At 39.4% G+C, this 20,897-nt stretch overlaps 1 protein-coding gene across 1 annotated transcript in view; it reads right to left on the bottom strand.

The window, feature by feature from the left end:
• trpc4a (transient receptor potential cation channel, subfamily C, member 4a) overlaps positions 1-9,214 on the bottom strand; it is a 28,456-nt gene extending 19,242 nt beyond the window's left edge. The window contains exons 1-3 of the mRNA XM_044223422.1: positions 8,558-9,214; positions 4,948-5,177; positions 4,011-4,229 (exon numbers count right to left, since the gene is read on the bottom strand). Of these exons, the coding sequence (XP_044079357.1) occupies positions 4,011-4,229; positions 4,948-5,106 (378 nt within the window). The 5' untranslated portion in view covers positions 5,107-5,177; positions 8,558-9,214. The remainder of the gene's footprint in view (positions 1-4,010; positions 4,230-4,947; positions 5,178-8,557) is intronic.
• Between the last annotated feature and the right edge of the window lie 11,683 nt (positions 9,215-20,897).

The following is a 20,897-nucleotide window of genomic DNA, read 5'->3' as shown; positions in this document are numbered from 1 at the left end:
GACAGGCCGGCAAGCACGGTGAGGATCATGTTTTTTGACTTCTCCAGTGCTTTCAACACCATCCGGCCTGCCCTGCTGGGAGAGAAGCTGGCAGCGATGCAGGTGGACGCCCCCCTTGTGTCCTGGATTGTGGACTACCTGACTGGCAGACCACAGCACGTGCGGCTGCAGCACTGTGTGTCAGACAGTGTGGTCAGCAACACTGGGGCCCCTCAGGGGACTGTCCTCTCTCCCTTCCTCTTCACCATCTACACCACGGACTTCAGCCACCACACAGAGTCCTGCCACCTTCAGAAGTTTTCTGATGACTCTGCTGTGGTGGGATGTATCAGCGGTGGTGATGAGACAGAGTACAGGGCTGTGGTGGGTAACTTTGTTTCATGGTGCGAGCAGAACCATCTGCAGCTCAATGCGACAAAGTCAAAGGAGCTGATTGTGGCTCTACGGAGGGCCAAGGCACCAGTGACCCCGGTTTCCATCCAGGGGGTCAGTGTGGACATTGTGGAGGACTACAAGTACCTGGGAGTACACTTAGATAACAAACTGGACTGGACCAAGAACACTCAGGCTGTTTACAGGAAGGGCCAGAGCCGCCTCTATTTCCTGAGGAGGCTGAGGTCCTTCAACATCTGCCGGACAATGCTGAAGATGTTCTATGAGTCTGTGGTGGCCAGTGCTATCCTGTATGCTGTTGCATGCTGGGGCAGCAGGTTAAAGGTAGCGGACGCAAACAGACTGAACAAACTGATCCGTAAGGCCAGTAACATTGTGGGGTGGAGCTGGACTCTCTGGCGGTGGTGTCAGAGAGGAGGATGCTGGCCAAACTACACGGCATCTTGGACAGTGTCTCCCACCCGCTCCATGACGTGCTGGCTAAACAAAGGAGCACCTTCAGCGGAAGACTCATCCCACCAAAGAGCACCACAGAGCGCCACAGGAAGTCATTCCTGCCTGTGGCCATCAAACTATTTAACTCCTCCCTCTAAGGATTAGTCTGTTTGACCCTAGGTCACTAAACTGGTCATTGAGCATTACATCTCCGCCATAATTAATAATAATTGTGCAATATTCTGTTTACTCCTCAAGTGCAATATTAGTTTTCCCTTGTTAGTTTTTCTTATTTATTGTTACGGATATACCTCAATTACTCTCGACAGTACATGCACCTCCGCTTTTACTATTATTTATTACATAATTAGTGACATTGTATTTATACTGTACTTCACCATCTACCAGTAAACCCACTTGGTACTCGACACTTAGTTTATCTTATACTTATACCAACATGTTACTTAATTTATTTCTGACCTGTTTATAGTGTATAATATCGTTTTCTCCTGTGTGCACTGACGTAAAGGCGAGCTACTGTAACAAAGAGTTTCCCTACGGGGATCAATAAAGTATTTCTGATTCTGATCTGATAAGAGGATGACATCACATAAAAGCAAGTCTATAAAGATGACTTTTAAGAAGTGATTAAAAAAATGTATAGAAAGACAATCACCACTACTCTCTGAGTAACAAGAATTGCTATCCTGGGGATTGCTTCATTTTCTCACAAATGTTTCAACATCCATATTGTGCTGAAAAGTCATTTTATCATGTGGACCCTAATTACTTTTGTAGTTTACGCTCAGAGCAGTCACAGTGCAGCAGCAAACTCCAAAGAGTGGCACAGAGCCATGTCTGAGAGTCGTCATACTTCGCAGAGGAGGGTGATCTAATAAGCTATATACTCTGTTCTCCACGTGGGAGGAGGAGGGACATCAGATAATCTACATCAAACAGCCTTGGCCTGTGTCCAAGCACAGAGCAGGAGGAGTACAGGCTGGTAGATGTGAAGTTATGATAATAGTGGAGAAAATCAATGAAATTATAGCCCCCTTGTCCGTGTAATGCATATGTTATACTCATATCAGAATGAGGCACCCACCATGAGCATATTGATTAAAAATGCAACATTAGCATGATCTGCAGAAGCAAAGTGTGCTTTTGTTTTCACTGTGCCACTTTTCAAGCCTCCCCACTGGTTTTCACCTGTCATCTTCCAACATCTCCTACATCCCAAATGTTTAGATAAAGCTGATTTAAAATGGGACAGTGAGCAGTTTTGTTTTTTTGTACTTACTTTACATCATGTTCTGTGTTATATGTAGGAGGAAGAGGGATACCCTTACATAACTATCTTTATGTGCATATGATATGTAGGTAGTACAGAAACTCAAAAAACAATGAGCAAAATGTTGACTATGAAAAGACTGACAGACAAAGAAAAAACAACAAAACACAGAACCGCCCCAGGGCCCTTTAAATTGAGAAACACTGTGAGCGCCAGTGTTTGTGCCTCTGACAGATGCATATCTGCACTCAGAGGATAATACATGAAGCTCTTTAAAACGTTGATATCCAATGCGCTCCTCAGCGGAAAACAAATAAGCCACAACACTTGTGAGATTATTACAAACACATCACTCAGGCGGCCTGCAAAATAGAAAGACAAATACACACAATTCCAGCAAAGCATAAAATTAATCTTCGTATTAATAAATCTCGGAGAAGGCACTGGCTACAGATAGGATGCTCTTTTCCCACACAGCCTTTTAATATAATCAATGTGCTTCTCTTGGGGAAATTTGGTAGCGCTAGAGTGATCTATTTTCACAACCAACTCATGTGATGGGAAGAAGCACTATCGTACGAAGGCATTAAAGTAAAGAGGAAATGTGGCAGCTGATAGATAGAAATTTTTGGCCTCCCAGTCCTCTCCACACAATCATTTAACACACAAGCCAGAGCTATCTAGTGGGTTTGTGCTCTCTTTTGTCCCCAAGCATGTGAAGCATGTACGAGTGTGTGCTCCAGTGTGTACAGTATATGTGGCAGGAACAAGTAAAAGAAAACGCTCCTAGAGTGGAGAGCAATCAGTGCAAAGGGGCACCAATCTAAAATTAATTAGACTATTTGTTTTTGATTACAGTAATTAAAGCTCTTAACAAGCAGTTCTCATCGACTAGAAGACGGGGTTTGTTTATGAACAGCAGAGTTGCGTTCACAAACTAATCTGAATCCTTACAGGATTAAAAAAGAATTATGAATACACTCTAACTTTGGACAAAATATACATCATATTTTCTCTCATTGAACATACTCATTAAATCTCTTTCTCTCTGTGAGACCTGTTACTTTTCCAAAAGATAGAAAAAGGCTTATGAAGACAGCTTTTTGAAGTGTCAGCTTTTGTTGTTGCCAACAATACTGGGTCAATTATTTTGGGTGGAATAAAAAGCTCCAGGCAACTGCATACAGTTTATAAGCTACACAATGAGTACCAGTATTCTACTGGCTGACACTGCAATCTACCATTATCTGCACTACCATTCATTAAAATCCAAAATTCCTCCTGTGATTTGACACGTAGGCCACTGTGCCACTGTGATCAGTTTTCTAGGGTTTGAAACACAGCGGGGCTGGGAGTTTTTGTTATTCATTTAGTTATATAAATTACTGTTCATACAGTTTATGATAAACAATACATGTGGTGTGAGTTGCGCATTAATGCTTTTCTACAATGTCATATTCTGTTGGATAAAATAAGTTTATTACACCTTTTAAAAACAGAACTGGCGCATGTCCCTTCAAACAGAAATAGGATAGAATTATTTTCTGGGTTTTTTGTGTAGCATGAAGGAACTACAGCTTGCATTTTGTTGTACAACCCTGTGTGGTATGATGATAAATAAATGAACCAATGATCCTTGTATTTATGTATACTGTAGAATAGAAATAAATTGATACTGAAAGTACCAAAATACAATGATGCTTTGGTTGCAGCAAAAATTGAAAAAATAAGGAATACATTTTTTTTGGAGAGAAAGTAAATGTCAACAATTCTAGTTTCTCTCCCAGTATCCCCCCAGCCTTGTCAGCAGCTCAATGTCTGTGCACTGACACATTCCTACCTCATGAATAAAGTGCTCTTAATTTGAAACTCCTTCCATTCACGTCCTTACCTGCATGCCGCCACTAGGCTTCTTGTGATTCAGCAGCAACTCCACAGCTCCCACCACTTCCTTGCGGATTGCATGCAGCAGGGCATCGCCGACGTAGACGTTGAAGCTCAGCAAGAGTTCAATGATTTCCAGGTTCTCGTTCTCAATGGCAATCAGCAGAGCCGTGCGGCCGAGAGGGTCGATGCAGTTAATGTTGATTCTGAAGTAGATCTCTGCCTCCTGACAAAATAAGGTTGTGATTACAAAGTCAGGGTTTGTTTCACGGGCAGCTCTGGGTCTTGGTTTAAAAGAATATCATTGATTAGAAGGGAAAATGCATATTGACACTTTCAGATCTGACAGAGCAATTTAATGTCTACAGAGTTTTGCCCTAAGGCTTTGTTTGCAACACTGATCACATTCTGGTAACCTACCAATATTATTAGTTGTTAAAGGGCAACTCCACCAATTCTGTTTACAGGTCTAAGGGAGTGGTACCGAGTCAGTGTCAGTTGGAGCTGAAAACTACAAGTTTGAAAATTAAAAAAAATCTGTGGGTGTGGAGTTTGAAAGAAGTGATGTTATCAGATGTCTGTAGCCTGCTTCTCATCCCTGCTTGAGGCTAACAGCTTGGGGCTATGCTATCCGCTACTAGCATAACACACACTCTAGCAATATTTTGTTTGTATTGAAGGGTGACACTTGTCAAGGTAAATAAAGACCCCAGATGTTATTGGAAATGAGTAGAGGATAATCATGGCTGCACATGGTAACTATAAATTTTCTAATCTTTTCTAAATCAATCCAATTAGATTAAGGCTTTAATATCCATCCATAATTTAGAGTTTCAGTGGCTGTATTCATTCATCAATTTACCAATCAAATTATCCATTCTTCCATGCATTTATACATACACACACACACACACACACACACACACACACACACACACACACACCTCCAGAGCCTGTTTGACACTAGCATAGTCCCCCTTCTCCACAGCTCCGAGGTAGGCTTTCTCCAAAGGCGACAGCTCCGACTCGGACCGCACAATTCTCAGCGGGATGCGGTCCCGGTATGAGGAGCTGTCAGTCCGCCGGTAGTACAGTTGTGACATCTCCCCGGGCTTCAGTTTACCAGCACTCTGCTAACACTGCTACAGCTGCTGCCAAGCTGAGGGAGTTCACACTAGAAGGGACAGAGACAAATGTGTTATAGGAAGAAGACACTTCTTGTTGTTGATATTAAATTTCACAAGTAAGAAAAGATGAGAAAGCGAGGAAGAGGAGACAGGGACAGAGGTGAGAGGATTAAAAAGAAAGAGAGATGAAACAGGTAGTTAATCCCTGGTCATTCATAACATGATCTACCTATCCAAGCATCACCTAAGCGATAAACTTAAGTTTATACACAGTTTTAAAGAATGCCTGCAACTGGAGTGAAAAACGTCTGGAGTATAAAGGAATTTCACAAATTTTCAAACTTTATAAATTGAATATAAGTCTACTCAAACTTATGTTTACTGCCGATAGGTCCCTTGAACTGTAATTGACACATTTATGTCACTCAGGATGCATTTTTTTGCTGTTAGAAGTATCTTTTAGTGACCTTGGAGCTTTTAGTGCATTTCTTTTGATCTCCTAGTCCGAGTCACATTCTGCAGAGGATAAAGAATGTTAAACTCTGAGCAGAGAAACATCTCATGTCACTGCATTGCTGTCTCTGTTGTCCTATCAGGTAAATCTAAACTAAACTAAAACAAAAATGGAGAAGTTGGCAGTGGTTGCTCTTACTCAGCCTGTTCTTCCAAGAGACATCATGATATATCATCATGGTTGAAGTGCTGCAGCTGAAATGGATGGTAAGATGTTTAATTCTTGAGTTACTAATAGCTTTGTTAATGTTATTAGTGATGCTTGCTAATTGATCGACAGCAGCTGACTTTGCGGTTGCCCGGTGACAGCAAAATGACACTTCCAGCACTTTTGGCTGTGCAGCTTCACAGAAACAAGTCTTCACACTGACACAATGACAGTGAACAGTGATTTTCTCCTAAAAAGGCGGAGGTCAAGCTCTCTCTGGTTCTCTGGAATCCAGCAGTGGTGAGATCTACAAATACACTGTAATAATAAAATACTGAACATAAATAGAAGATGAGGAAATAGTGTTCACAACTACATAAAAAGTAACATTAGTAAACTGTAAACTGTTTCTGTGACAAGCTAATTGTAAAAAATGAGGTGACCTTTATTTGGATGTGGATCTCCTTAGACTATGCGGCCATAAAAAAGACCACATGTGTTAATAATAAGTTGACTATAACAACTTAGCAGATGCACATCATGAATACAAACACAAGGGATTGGCTGTTTTTCTAATGCTCTTTAGAGGACAAGAAAACAGGGGCCGCAGGAGTAGAGAATAAAACAGGTGAGTATAAACACTAAACAAGATAAAGCCCACTCCTCAGGACAACTCATTACTGCTATGTGTCTATATTCAATGAATAATGAGTGGATTACCGGACTCACAGCAGCCCAATTAGCTCAAAAGAACAAGAAGAAAAACACCAATTTCTTTTAAAAATAGGACTTTGTGTGTTGTGCTCAAACCTCTGTATCCCAAAATAGCACATTTTAAAAGAATAGTTCAATATTTTGGTAAATTTACTTTCTTGCTGAGAGTTATATGAGATGATCATGTCTGTACAGTAAATATGAAGCTAGAGCCAGCAGGGGTTAGCTTACCTTAGCACAAAGACTGTAAACATGGGAAAACAGCTAGCCAGACTCTGTCAAAAGGTAAGAAAATCCACCTGCCAGCACCTCTAAAGCTCACTATTTAACATGTTATATCTTGTTTGTTTAATTTGTACAAAAATCGAAGTGTAGAAAGCCAAAAATGCCCCAAATGTCGAACTATCCTTTTAAGTGAGTTGACATGACACATTTCCAGTTGATTCTGTTTCATCTTCAAGTTTGAGCAGTAATTTTCGGAATCAGGTTGCAAGCAATAATGTAACGGTTTTGAACTAGCAACCCTAATGTTCCCACAGCCTGATGTGCCGCGGGAGCAGGAAATTGAGATGACTGAAATGCAAGTTAATCACACCAAAGTGGAGGATATTAAAGGAACATGTAAGTCGGCCTAGCAGCATTTTGTTCACATTATGTATCTCCTTTTACTGCCAAAGTACCACTTTACTGTTGTAGAAAAGAAACCATCATAAAAAGAAAGATTTGCTCCACTGAGAACTTTTTCCCCACTGGAGAGTCCATTCAGGAGCAGGTTTGAATCAAAATACCTCTGAACTGGCCACATGGGGACCCTGCAGTCACCATCGCTGAATAACTTCAATCTTGAGAAGGCAGAGTAAAAATCATGCACTGTGCAGAGAAAGAGCATGCACTAGTAAGAAAGTAGATATTAGTGCCAATACAGGAGTTGAGTTTTGAACTGATACCCAAATTATACTTTTTTTTCAGTAGAGTATTACAGCATAAGCCCACAGCAACAGTGTTTTAACATTTTCTAAATAAAATGAACAAAGTTATTGTTAGGCTAAAGGCCTAGAAGGGCAGTTTTTTCTCTTAAAGTATGTTTTCCACTCTTAGTTCTTAGTCACTGTTCGACTGAGGGGTATACAGGCTTAGAAAGAAGTATGTTTTAGTGCTTCTTTGACAGATAGCCTTAGGTATCTAGGGAGGTGACATCACATACTGCACTATATGGGTGATGTCACTTCAGCCAGGTATATGTTTTGCTCTACTCTGTGCTTATAAAGCTGCTGTGTCATTCAACAGTACTTAGGCCTTTTTTCAATTAAAAAAACACACTGGGCTGATTGTTGATTGTGAACTTGGGGCAGAAATTGACACAAAATAAAGTAAAGCTACAGCAACCAAGCAGAAACTTCAGTACAAGAGGATTTGTAGATGGTCTGCTGATATCTTTGTGTGCTATTATTGAAACACAGCGCACAAACACCGTTCTGTACAGAAAAAGTAAATCTGAGCTGTTTTGTTACACATAAAGAGTGCATCACCACTCAAGTGCAGTGGCAGGGAATATGTTGAGCAAGATTTATTTTATTCTGAAAGTTGTATTGATTAGACAGCACACACACTGTAAAGATGAGCTTTCCAGTAGACCATGCAGCCCATTTAGAGAGGTCTGTCCTGTGTTTACAATGACAGTAATACAATCATAGAATTGTCAGCATTCACTAATTAACGACAACAGGTCTGTGTAAATTGGCAGACTGCATGTGCCATTTGTAGTGAATGGCGCCTGTGTACACTCACAGGTGAAATTGTGACATTTTTATTTCTGTGTTTGTGTGCGAGAAATGTTTCAGGGAATAGCATAGATTAAAACAAAATGGTTGTGAAAACAAGAGAGGTTTTTCTTTGTAGGGCCTACCTGCTGGGGTCAGTTACAAGCCGATGGGACCCTAAAGGCGTCCTGTTACATCTTTTATCTTTACAGTCTACTCCTGTATAGTGTGAAAAGCCTTTTTTAGCCCCCCAAAATGGGAATTTTCAAGTACAATAGAGCAAATAACTAACCTTTGGGATGTTGGCCATTGGAACTTCGCTCAAGGGGACCAATGTTCTTCCTTTGGAAAATATCCCGAGAGCACATGAAGACTAATAAAACAGATGCGTAAAGCTTAAAAAATCATTCGCCTCAACTTCTTGAATTTAGCATCCCCCAGATGTGAAAACTGCAGTGTGGATCTGCACGAAGACCCTGCTTGTTGATGTGTTGGTGCCTTGTGATGCCAGTCCGTCTTTCTCTTGGTTTTTAGTCTAGTCTGCATTCCCCTGTCTCATTCCTGGAGACTTGACAGTGTTTCCATTGTACATCCAGATTCGATTAGTTTTTATCACGACTTCCATTTGGTCTTATTTGGGGAAAAAATGCAGACCGGCGCACACCGCATTCAGCTCACCGCGCAACAAATCCTGGAGACAAAAATAAGCGACAAGTTTCCTCGGTGGATTACACCTGATTCAGCAACGCGTCCAATTTTCCCCAGGCTGTATTTTCGCCGATGTTACTGCCCACTCGACTTATCTACCTGTTGGGGGTGATTGAGCAAAACGCAGCACCTCTAGAAATAAACGCAGAGCAGCCAGATGCCTGGCAGGCGGTCTGCGGAGCGCTGCTGCAGACTGGTCGTGCGCACTTCTTGGAGACGCATTGAACACTGTGGCACTGCAAGAGGGAAAAATCATCTAAACAAGCGACTCAGCCAAACATTCAGCTCAAACAAATGACAATCACACTTAACATATTTACATAATTCTAGTTTCCCATTCAGCTTTACTTGTCTCACAAGTGGCATGCAAGATAGGAAACAGTAAGGCAGTTATAGTGCGGATTATTCTAATAGCATCACAAGCGACTTGAGCTTTTTGACTGGCTTTGGAAACCAGTGAAAATATTTTAAAATTACCATCTATCGTGGTCATTTTTAACTAAAGACGTATAAAACAGATAATAAGACACAATTTTGCATGCAACTCATATGTAAAAGCATTATAACAACAACTGCAGCCAGGGAATACAGTAAAGACATATATACTGTAAAATATCCATAAGGATTCTAATAATATTTGAACATTTAATAATTTGTCAAAGTTTTACAACCTGAAACAACAGGTTTAATCCTCAGCTGCACTGATGATTCAGTATGGGATGATATGGCTACTATGGCATGAAATTTCTCTTGAACAAAGGAAACTGTATGTATCACTTAAACAGTCTTCAATCAAGTCCTCTCTCTAGCTGACTTATAGTCCTGTTGATGTTGTAAATTCTTCCTAATAGTGTGTAATGCTGTTGAATGTCCTCTGACATGTTTATAGAGTCTCCAGGCCAGGCTCATTCCTCGTGTCTGTCCGTGTGTATGTTTGTGTGTGAGTTTATGTTGGCAGAACTTGCATTTAAACTGCAGGTCCAGTAGTTGAAATGTCACTGAGGACAGATTTTTGAATATGGAGAGCCTTTGATCACTCAGTGCTTGCTTCTGTCAGGATGGAGATACTGGGGCGTTTGTTTTTGTGGACAGAAGATGGATTTGTGGATTTATACTACTTATCCATCATTGTTCTTTCTCATTTTCAAAGGCACATAATCAAGATAATCATTTTGAACTATATTCACATAAACATTACAGAGTGTGAGTAATGCATATGGTACATTTTTTGTATGATGCATGCTGATAAATACTGTAGGAGGCTTACCAAAATTAGTCATTATAGAAGAAAAATGAAAGAACTTCTTGAGGCATTTCCTAATTAAAAATAATTTAAGGCTTCACATCTCTGGTGCTGCTAATTTCTTTGATGTACTCTATAGAGTTAAATTAAATGGCTGTACCCGTGGGATAACAGGGTTCCCTGAAACTCAGCCTGAATCCCATATGGAGACTTCTTTTGAGTACTGTAACTCCCTTTGTCTCCCATGTCATGACTGAACCAAATCTGGTTCCTTCAGAATTATCACAATATATCACTGTGACATAACAGAACACTCCCCTTTTAGGGTCACTACACTATACTACTGCTAGTTAATACGATCAAAGTGATTAAGGAACACACATACTCACAGACATGCGAAGAAGCAACGAATTGATCATGACAGGAAGGTAGGAAACTTAATTAGATTGAAATAAATGTGACATTCTGTACCAGTGAATATGCACCAGTGGCACCAGTGACCCAAGACATGATAATCAATAGTCAATTAAGGTAAGGTACTATATCAATAACTCTCTGCTGGTTCTTCGGGAGTATGTAGAGCACATTTAAATAATCTCCTTTACACTGCAGAACAGAGTCTGTATGGCTGCCAGGTCAGAAATCAGAAAATATCATTGATTCTAAAAATAGTCCTGAAGCTAATTCTTCTCCCATAAAAGGGCCTTTAAAGGGGATTGATTGGAGCAGACATTTAAAAGCTCATGAGAGCATAGACTCTTTGTTGTAATGACGGTGGTGTTGATAAAATGCTGCATCGAAGGGAAGCACAGTACAACCTCTGCATAAGGAGAATTTAGAAGCAGGAGGCTCATTTTCTGTTTTTACTTAACAGTTGCCTGATGATGGCGAATTCCCCTTATCAGAAATGCAGCGTTGTTTCACTTAATAAAAATGTCACAGCATATTGCAGTGTGGGCATAAAGACAGCGTTATTGCTGTGCTTGTTGATGAGACATTATTTCACAAACTATTCTGCTGCTGCAGCACATTTTGAGCTTTTGGGGTGTTGCTTCAGTCCTCTCGGTGCTTCATTGTAGTGCAGTAACTTTTCACACAAAAAGAATATTTTTTGCAGATGCCCATTTATAAACAACTGGAGAGCGGACTTGTAGTTAAGAGTTGCATGAGTTTTAACAGATGGTGCTGTTCTCATCAAGGTAAGAGGAGACTCAAGAGAATGTGCGGTAGGCTGTTTCTGCAGCTACAAAACGTCTGTGAAATGTAACATGCTCACTATTCCACTATGAACATCCAGTTGGCAGGGACATCTCCCTTTGCAGCTTTCCCTCTGTCCGTCTGTCTGCTCTGTCTCCCCCCTTTGTCTTGTTCCTATCTCTCCCTCACACTCTCTCGCACAGCCGCAGGTTAAACCGACTTTTGTTGAAAGCATGACAAAGAGTTGGACTGCTCTCTGTCACAGAGGTATGCGTGTGTCTGTTCCCTAAAATTTAAAAAACTTGTGCTCTAACCCAGAGTTTCTCTTTTATCTCCATGGAAACGCAGTGCCGTCCTCATCCTGTCCCACGCTTCTGAGAATAATCAGTCGCCCTTTCATGAAGTTACACCATGCCATGTATAGAATCAGTTTTCAGAAGGCAGTGCCCCTGTCAACATCATGATTATAAAAGTCACAGGTTTTCATAATACCTTTTTTCTGCTGTGGGAGTCATTTTGTATCTGTGGCTCTCGGGGTTTCCTGAGGTTAGTGTGGCCATCTCAGCTGTTAAAATCCCCATTACTCTCATGCTCTCTGAGAGGCTACTGGGTAATTAAAATTGATCTGTCTCTGTCCTCCCTGGAGATGCACTGAGGCTGAGACTGCCACCCTGGCTCCCCGACACACAGTTCATATTTGTGACAGCAAGCAAAAATTAGCAAAAAGAGGAAGAACATTACCTCAGCAACACAGTGAAGGACAATTATTTACTTTTGTATTTCTTCATATTGTTATGGCACCCTGTCATTGCTTGATACCTGCACCTAAAATTCCCTTTATATAAAATTTATTTGCTTTGCCAAATTTATTTTGTAGGAAACATAATTGCTGCTTGGATTACAGTTGGGCTTATTAAGCACATGGCTTTGATATACAAGACCAGGGTTCATGTCCCAGATATGGAAGTCTTAGGTTACAAAAGCACTGCCTAAACACAAACATAAAAAACATTAATGATGGTTTAGTTGCCAGAGCTGACTAATGTTGCGGAAACAAATGACAGACATTGACACTGAACATTTTGCAGGTATGTTCAATATAAACATTTTGTTGTTATGTTGATAACAACCGCAATCCGGGCAGCATTACATAAGTATGTAGATGTTGATTGGAGAGCAGCCAGGTCACAAGCTTTTCATTGTACGGAAATGCACATGACAATAAATTACTTGAATCCTTGAATCTACCATACAAAATGTACAATATTTAGTAATACAAATTAGTTGTATATGAACAAGAGACAGTATTAAAACTGTCAGCATTGAGTCTAAAGTTTGTTTGTTTTATCAAAATTAATGACTTACTGCACTATTTCAGTTCTGGCAAAGGATTTAATATTGTATGTAACACATTTTAATGGCTACATTTATGATATTCTCATAAAACACCATTTCATGTTAAGTCCTACAAAAACGTGATGCCACAATTACACTTCTAAGAATTTAACAACAAAATTCCATTAATACTTATTGGATTTGGAGGTTAGTGTCCATTCTTTGGTTAAATGACATGAAATTATTTGGGTTAAGACTACAGCAAAGTATTTGTCATACTTTTGTTTAGTTTCATCTGAAAGCGCACCTTGATTAAGTCGAGAGCCTCCAGATACACATCATGTCAGAGTAATGGGCATTTTCAGTGAGTATGAATTCCAGTGACTCTTGAAAGCCGTTTCTTGTGTAATGCTGAAACACAGAGTTCTACTATGTAAGTGATGCCAAGGACGAGTAAACAGCACTTCCTAAGAAACCACAGTTTGCAGCAGCAGAAATGGCTCACGCTGCTTGGCTATCACTCTTCAGACCCCAGAGAGAATAAACAGATTGTCTCAGAGTACACACATGTCCTCTGTAAGTATATCCTGAAGCTCTGCGCTACTATGCAGTATGTTCACCAATGCTGAACCTTATGAAAGAACAGCTTTGACTCCGCTGCAGTGATCTGTCAAGGACATGGCAGTTATCTGCAGTTATCTTTGGCTTATGTAACATTAAATGCAATGCTACATTTATTTCTCTTACTTGTATGAAAGCAGAAAAGGTTCCCAGAGAGCTGTATGATTTCTTTTTGAAAGACCACCACTGAAGAGTTTTATTTGTGTGATTAAACTATGACAGACATGGGGCATTAAGACAGTCTGATTGTTAATGTTGCCCATTCAAAGAAATGTTTTATATCTGAATCCTTTAATAGCAATGAAAGATTATCTTTTCATCTCACTTGGCTGCCCTTTTGGTTTTGCAGTAACCATGCTATTATCATCAGTACTGAAATGAAAGTGGCTGCTCTTGAAATCTCAATAGTTTTCAAAACAACATAAGACATCTATATGCCCACATTCCCCTTTATGTCACTCTCATCGGTACCTTTGAGAAGCATGGCGTGCTATTGAACTGAATGTCTACTGTCTGCTTTTAAAGCTACTTTAACAGAAAAGGGGCTGTATTTTAACAGTGGGTCAACTTGCAAATCAATTTTCAAGCTTTTCCCATTTGACAGTAAAATAACTTAAGGATGGTGAATAATAAAAGAGCAGCATTTACTCTAAAGAAATGCTTTGGCATACCTTCACACTGAAGTGCAGCAGAGTGCATCTCTTCACATCTACAAGAGACTGCCGCCAAGACAGGACTGATTTGTAATCGAATGTGAGTGTCATATGTTAGCTTTAATGTTTATTCATTTCATCCTTAACTGTAGTTTCCTAAGAGCTTTAGCACTCCAGTTGCAGCATACCTACTTGTCAAAGGCCATGTAAGAGGAAGGAGCTTTTTAATTAAAATAAAAGTTTTTTTTTCCTCCAGTTGTTTTTGTATAATTAAATGTATGAAATTAGTTCGTAAACTTCCACAATCAAGGCCTGGCCTGCATGTGAAACTTACTTGGTAGGTTTAGCCAAACATATCACAGGCTTCTTAAGATGCAGTCAATGGAATATGTTGCATAAGCCACACAATTTCTGCTTTTTTATTTTGCATAATTTGGTTTATAGTTGGCATGGTTCTACTTTTCAGACAGCCACTTCTATGCCCCCCCCTAAATTAGTTGACCCTCAGTATCATAACTGGTTTGCATAACAGCTGACAGCTGTCTATATGGTGCTATGAGTGGATAATTCAGGTAGCAATGAAGAGCTGGTACTTTTACATTGTCACTCTGTATTCTTCAGTTCAGCATCCAACACATCACCGATTACTCATCATAACTTCTGAATACTATAAAATGAAAGGAAGGGCTACTTCAGCAATTTACTTCACTTCCCTAATGTTGCGTTACTTATGGGTGACAGATTTTTTTAAATGGTCAAAATTGATGCAGCAGATATCCTGACTTTTAGTCCCCAGGATGGGTCAAGATCCAAAAATTGTGAAATCTATGTCATCACAGTAAACATCCACAGCACCAGTTTTTAGGACAGACTTTTAGTTAAAATTTGGAAGTCTTCAAGCCCAAGCCGAGGTCTGCGATGACATCACTAAGGTTATTTTAGCAGACCCCCTTTCAGAGCCATTATACAACTGTCTTCACAGGGTCAGTAGTACTCCTCATGACAATTCACTTCTTCCACATTTATATCCAACTTCAGAAACTGTGTCAGAATTTATATTACGTACAGTGTGTAGTTTCTAGTTGTACTGTCAGCATTTCATTGGCACAATCCACCGCTGGAAATGCTTTCAGACAGTGCCAATGTTTGAGTAATCGTGAAAAACAGGACTTGACACCAAATTTATTTCTCTTGGTGGCACAAATATCTGTTCATGTCCTGAGCTTTTGTGTGGGTTGCTTTCATATCAGCGCTGCAGCATTCAACCGATTCAGCATTACAGGCTGTGTGACCACAAGGGCAATGTAATCATCCCAACTGTATGATAAGTATCAGTAAAAACTTTCTACTTTTCTAACAACAGTTAGTTAACAATTTTTTGTTGCAATTCAGAGTTATTAGACACTTTTAAGCTTTGATAGTGACATTTCAAGCACTATAGATGTAACAACAGCATAAGATTGGTGTACAGTAGTTTCCAGTCATTAAAGTAGGATTAACAAGTTTTTTGCATAAAAAACTTCATAATATTGAAAAGATCCTGCTGTTATTTGTTGAGTTTTAACAAACTTAGGAGCTATTTCTTGCCTCACTTTTAACCTGAAGTTTTGTCTTTTGTCTGATACTGTATTCAATATTCATTTGTACTAAGTGAACCATCCGTGCATGATCTTGCCCAAGAATACTTTGAATAGACACATGGCTACTGACACACACATTAGCCTCTGCTGATATCCAAACCCCCATTCGACCTAATTTACTGAGCTTCCTTACTTCTTTCTGTCATCAATTTCTAGTGGGGTCTATCATGTATTGCCCACACAAGGGAACAACCACTGAGGAGTCACTACACAATGTACCACAAAGAAATCACTGAGGGGCGGTTAATGAAGCTACATGTAAAAGGAACCAATATGTCTTGCGGCATCAAACACACTTGAATCAAGCCTGTTCAATGCACTTTCAAGAGGAAAGTAAGAAAATGTTGAAATGCTTCACAAGAAAGTTGTTCAACTGTCTGATTTAATAGACATGCTGTAATTAAAGTCCAAAGAAGGTAGCTCAGTGCTTTTTCTTTCACGTCCTGTTTAAAAAAAAAGCATTGTTATTACATCCACAGGCAATACAAATGGATGTACAAGCAATGAGAGACAAAAAAATGTACATTTTAAAAGCCAAGAATAAAAAAAAGGAAAGAAAGTATCTTGTGCAAATCTCAAACACATGCAAATCAGTGGTACACCCATCTGTAATTATCTGTCAGTGTCTTCCCGTTAATTAAGTCCAAAGTATTTTCCTATAGGGCAGCAAAGATTCAGAGACAAAATGTTTGATAATAAAGTAGACTTTTAAAAAAAGCAGGGAATCAATTAGAGATCTGAAAGGCTCTTCAAGTGGCCATCACTCTGAAAAACATCTTGTGTGCACCAAAGCATCTGAGAAGAACTATTTAACTCTCAGAATTTGCAGGCTGACAATGAGATACTGTAAAATCAATATCAGAAACAAGCTGCACAAGCACAATGAAGAAATCACTTGCTTAGTATAATTGTGAACTATAAGAATTTGTGCAAAAATAATGTATATCTTATTTGAAAACATTTCAAATGATTGTTTTCTCAATTGTTTTGAGCGTGATTTGTAAGCATGTGTTCAGAGAGAATGTAAAAATGAGGGGAGAAATAACTGGCACAACTCCTGTTGCTAAGGCTACTGTTGTCCCTCGAGATGCAGCTTAGTGTGTCATTGTGTGTGTGTGTAGCTGTGAGGGGTGTACCCGTATGTATGCTCTAAGCATCAGTGTGTGTGCATTTGATTTCATCACAGATCCTCCCACTTCAGTGAATTAATGTGTGAGCCTCTGTCCCCCGAGGGAGCTAGTGGAGAGCCAGGTGTTGCCCCCTATCTGACCCCTCTATCAAGGGGGATGACCAGATGAGTAGTCTACAAGCCTTTTTAGGAAGCAATGCTACTGAATGATATCCTGGAGCCACTCAGACACCTAAATAGAGATGATAAAGAGTGAGGGTGTTGAGATGTCTGAAGTAAAAGTGAGAAAGAGGAGGGATTCAAGTAAAATGCTCTGTGTGAGTCTCTCTTTTTCTTTCTTTACCTATATAAAGTGTACACCACCTTTTTACCAGTAGTTCGATAAGGAGATTTTGGCTTCTGGGGTGTATGACAGACATGCTTTGTGCAACTTGTCACCTTCCTCCAAGTAACACTACAACTATTGATTTTTGTGATTGCCCTCTTCCCACCTTCCTTTCAGCGTGTAGACTCAGATTTTGAGACAAGATATCTATTTTTTAACATCCCTCATTTTCCAGCCACTGGACACTGATTTACTCCAATCCCACACCCTGAAGACCAAACAAAGCATTGCGTTACCCCACAAAGCAGGTGATTTAAGTGAACTGTGTTGTCTAAGTGCATTGTTTTGATTTGATTTCGAGTTGCGAGGCATACCCCCAACACATGGTGCAAAACCCCGTTCAATGAAAATGTTTTTGAATGTTTGAGCAGTTTCAACTTATTATTCATATAGCTGCACATGGCAACTACACAATGGTTACGGTCTGGAAACTAAAATACTTAGTCTGAAATACTAAGTATTTTAAGTACTAAGTATTTATGATCATCATGGTTACATACTACACATTGCAAGCACATTAACGCCCATCCTTGAAAAAGTGACAAGACTAATGCTGTGTCTCAATTTGGATACTTCCATTAGTACACTTCGATGTAGTACACTGTGTACACTATGTACTTACTTGTGTAGTGCGTGACTTTCAGCAGGGTAGTGTTGTCTCAAATTGAACACGGCTGTTGTGCACTTACTGGAAACATCTGACCACTTCTTCTTCTTCTTCTTCTTCTTCTTCTTCTTCTTCTTCTTCTTCTTCTTCTTCTTCTTCTTCTTCTTCTTCTTCTTCTTCTCTTTTTAATGATGAATTGCAACCGGACAGAGCATAACTGCCAAATTAAACCAACAAACATACTGATGGTTTCTCTCTGACAACAGTATAGTGATACTTAGTGGGAAAAAAACACATGTATAACTTACATTTGTATAGTGCAGTGTTCACCGGAGGAACCACAATCGTTGCAGCGTCCCTCCCCTTCCCATACGTAGCCAAGATGGCGACCCCTGAGGGTGGAAGTGTCCAGCATTCACACTCAACTTTTTGTCCGTTATGAGTACACCATCCGGGTACTCATAGTGTACTACATTTTGCCATAACTGTCAGTGTGAACGCACTTATGCACTCAAAATAGCAAGTGTAAGTAGGAAGGCTGTACATAGGCAAAGCAGTGCTTTGAGCTAAAGGCTAACGTCATCATGCTAACACGCTTGCAATGGCAATGCTAACATGTTGATGTTTAGCAGGTATAATGTTTACCATGTTCACCATCTTTGTGTGGCCTGTTAGCATGCTAACATTTGCTGATTAGTAGTAGACATTAGCATTAACATTTGGTCATATTGGACAAATTCACATTTTGAGCTGATGATGGCGCTAGATGAAAAGTCATGGGATGACCAAAGTGATAAGAATTCATCCTCTGGGCACCAAGGATATCTGTACCAAACTTGGAAATCCATCCAATTGCTGTTAAGACATTTCACTCAAAACCACAAGTGTTAACCTCATGGTGGTGCTACAGTCAGGGGACTACCAAAGTCAGTAGAAAACATTGTCTGTATGAATGTCCGTACAAGATTAATCCATCAAGTAGTTATTTTGCTAGATAAGTGAAAACTTTCAGCTGCTAGTGGCACTAGATGAAGAGTCAGGAGATTATCAATATTATTAGGATTCATTCTCTGAGGACCATGCAATTTCATGGATATCCATCTAACAGATATTTCAGTCTGGACCAAAGAGCCAAAAAGGAAAGAAGGTTTATGAGAATCAAGCTCATTGAAACAATTATTTCAAAACAAAGATTAAGTCTGTTTAATAAAATAGCATTTCTTCCCTTTTTCAGTCTGGATTTTGCAGACATGTTGAATATTAAATTCCCACACAAAATTTCAAAAACAGGTGTGATATAATTTGGAAGGAGACTCTTAAACAGCTCCTATTTTGTTTAGTTTTTTTGCTCATGTAATGTCTTTCCCAGCATTGCTTTTGCAGATGCTACTCTCACTTCACTTTAAAAAAAGTTATCAAAGCCATTTTTATTCTGGAGTCAGCAGCTACTACTAGGTTGGAGGGAAGAAACTATATGCTTGGAGAAAATGAGGATATAAATCATTTTGTTTGAATTATTTCTTTAGCTGCTCATGATTATATGTTACAACAAAAATGAAATTAATGGTGTTTACACAAAATGTTGTAGCTGCCCTTGCCGGAGGTGTTTTCACAGATCTCCATATGCATGACTGGCTTACAACGCAAACGAGATATTCTTGAACTATATCAACAAAGGCTTTGAACCACCTTGTTTATTGCTTGTTAGAGATGCAATTTCTTTTTTGCAAACATGTTGCTCATGCAGTCGCTGCCAAAATGTTCCCATAATTGATGTTGCAGAGAGCTCCTGCTGCATATGGTTAAGAAGGAACTTATGAAAGCTCTGTTCAAGAAGCAAAAAAGTGCCCTAGTTGCAGAGGTACAGAGACATTGATTTGAATTTTGGTCCTTCGGATATTAGGTTCTCACCTTTTCCAAACTTTTCGGACAGGGAGGTAATTGGACAAAAGGGAAATATTCATGTCTGATGTTCAAAGTTAAAAGATGACTTGGTTACTTGATGTCATTAAATAAGATATGTTGAATGTAGAATTCTGGTGGACTAAATTTCATAGATATCAGCACTTAAATAACACATGCCTAACACAAACACATAGGTTTTTGAATCATTAAGGTTTTGGATATGTAAAACAGGACAATATTCGTGGATGTTAATGCAGCTCACAGTCTTACAAAAAGGGTTACGGTGACTGCTCATCATAAAGGCCCAGACTTCCATGAAATGGAATGTAAAAACTCAAAGAAATCTATCTTTGTTTTGTTTAGTTTTTTTCCGACTTCGCTTGCATGTGTAGTCCTTTGTCACCGTGTCACTGCTAAGTTGTTTAAATACAAATGCATGCGTCTTCCATAGATAAAACATGACTCAACATTCTGCTTCCTTGTCATGCTACTCCCTCCTTAACCTCCACTAAAAAGTTGCATAATTAACCATATTTTGGCAAAATTATAAGTGTTTCAAATATATAGAGAATACCAGTGGGCAGTGAAGAAGTGGCTTTCTTTTTGCTTTGTGGAACTGTACCTTTACTTGACACGCTGATGAATTAATAAATTGATGCTAATCTTTAATCTCTCCTTTAGACCTCACTGAGGTGATGAAAATCAGATAACAAGTACCACAAGTTTAAACGGACATTACACCCCATCACTGGCACTGCTGCCATAAGGTTAATTAATAAATCCACTCGCAGTCAGCATCAATCATGTACTGTAAGATATATAATCATTTTAGACAACAGTATAGAAAAGACTTGAGCTTCTGTTTTTTTTTTCTGTCCATGTGTCCACCCATTCTTCTTCTAGTATTGATTTCCATAGGAGTAGGATCAATAAACATTGTAATCTCCCTCCTCTGTTTTGTACAAAAATATAAATTCTTCTTCTTTGTTCCATTTTCTTGGATTTTCAATGGAAATGTCACTAGCTGTGATACTGTGTAGGAAGGCTGTCAGCTTCCTACACAGTGATACCACATATTTGTGTAAACATATCAAAATTAATCAGGGAAAAGGGCATACATGCAACAAAGGAGAAAGGAGAAGAAGCCCCAGTAAGAGTCTGTTGCTTTATTTTCTTCTTTTTCTTCTTCTCCCTCTTCTTCTTCTTCCT

Source organism: Siniperca chuatsi, linkage group LG14 (genome assembly GCF_020085105.1).
Source record: "Siniperca chuatsi isolate FFG_IHB_CAS linkage group LG14, ASM2008510v1, whole genome shotgun sequence".
NCBI classification, from domain to species: Eukaryota; Metazoa; Chordata; class Actinopteri; order Centrarchiformes; family Sinipercidae; genus Siniperca; species Siniperca chuatsi.
Note: the sequence above shows the minus strand (reverse complement) of the source record. Positions and strands in the feature narration are given on the sequence as shown.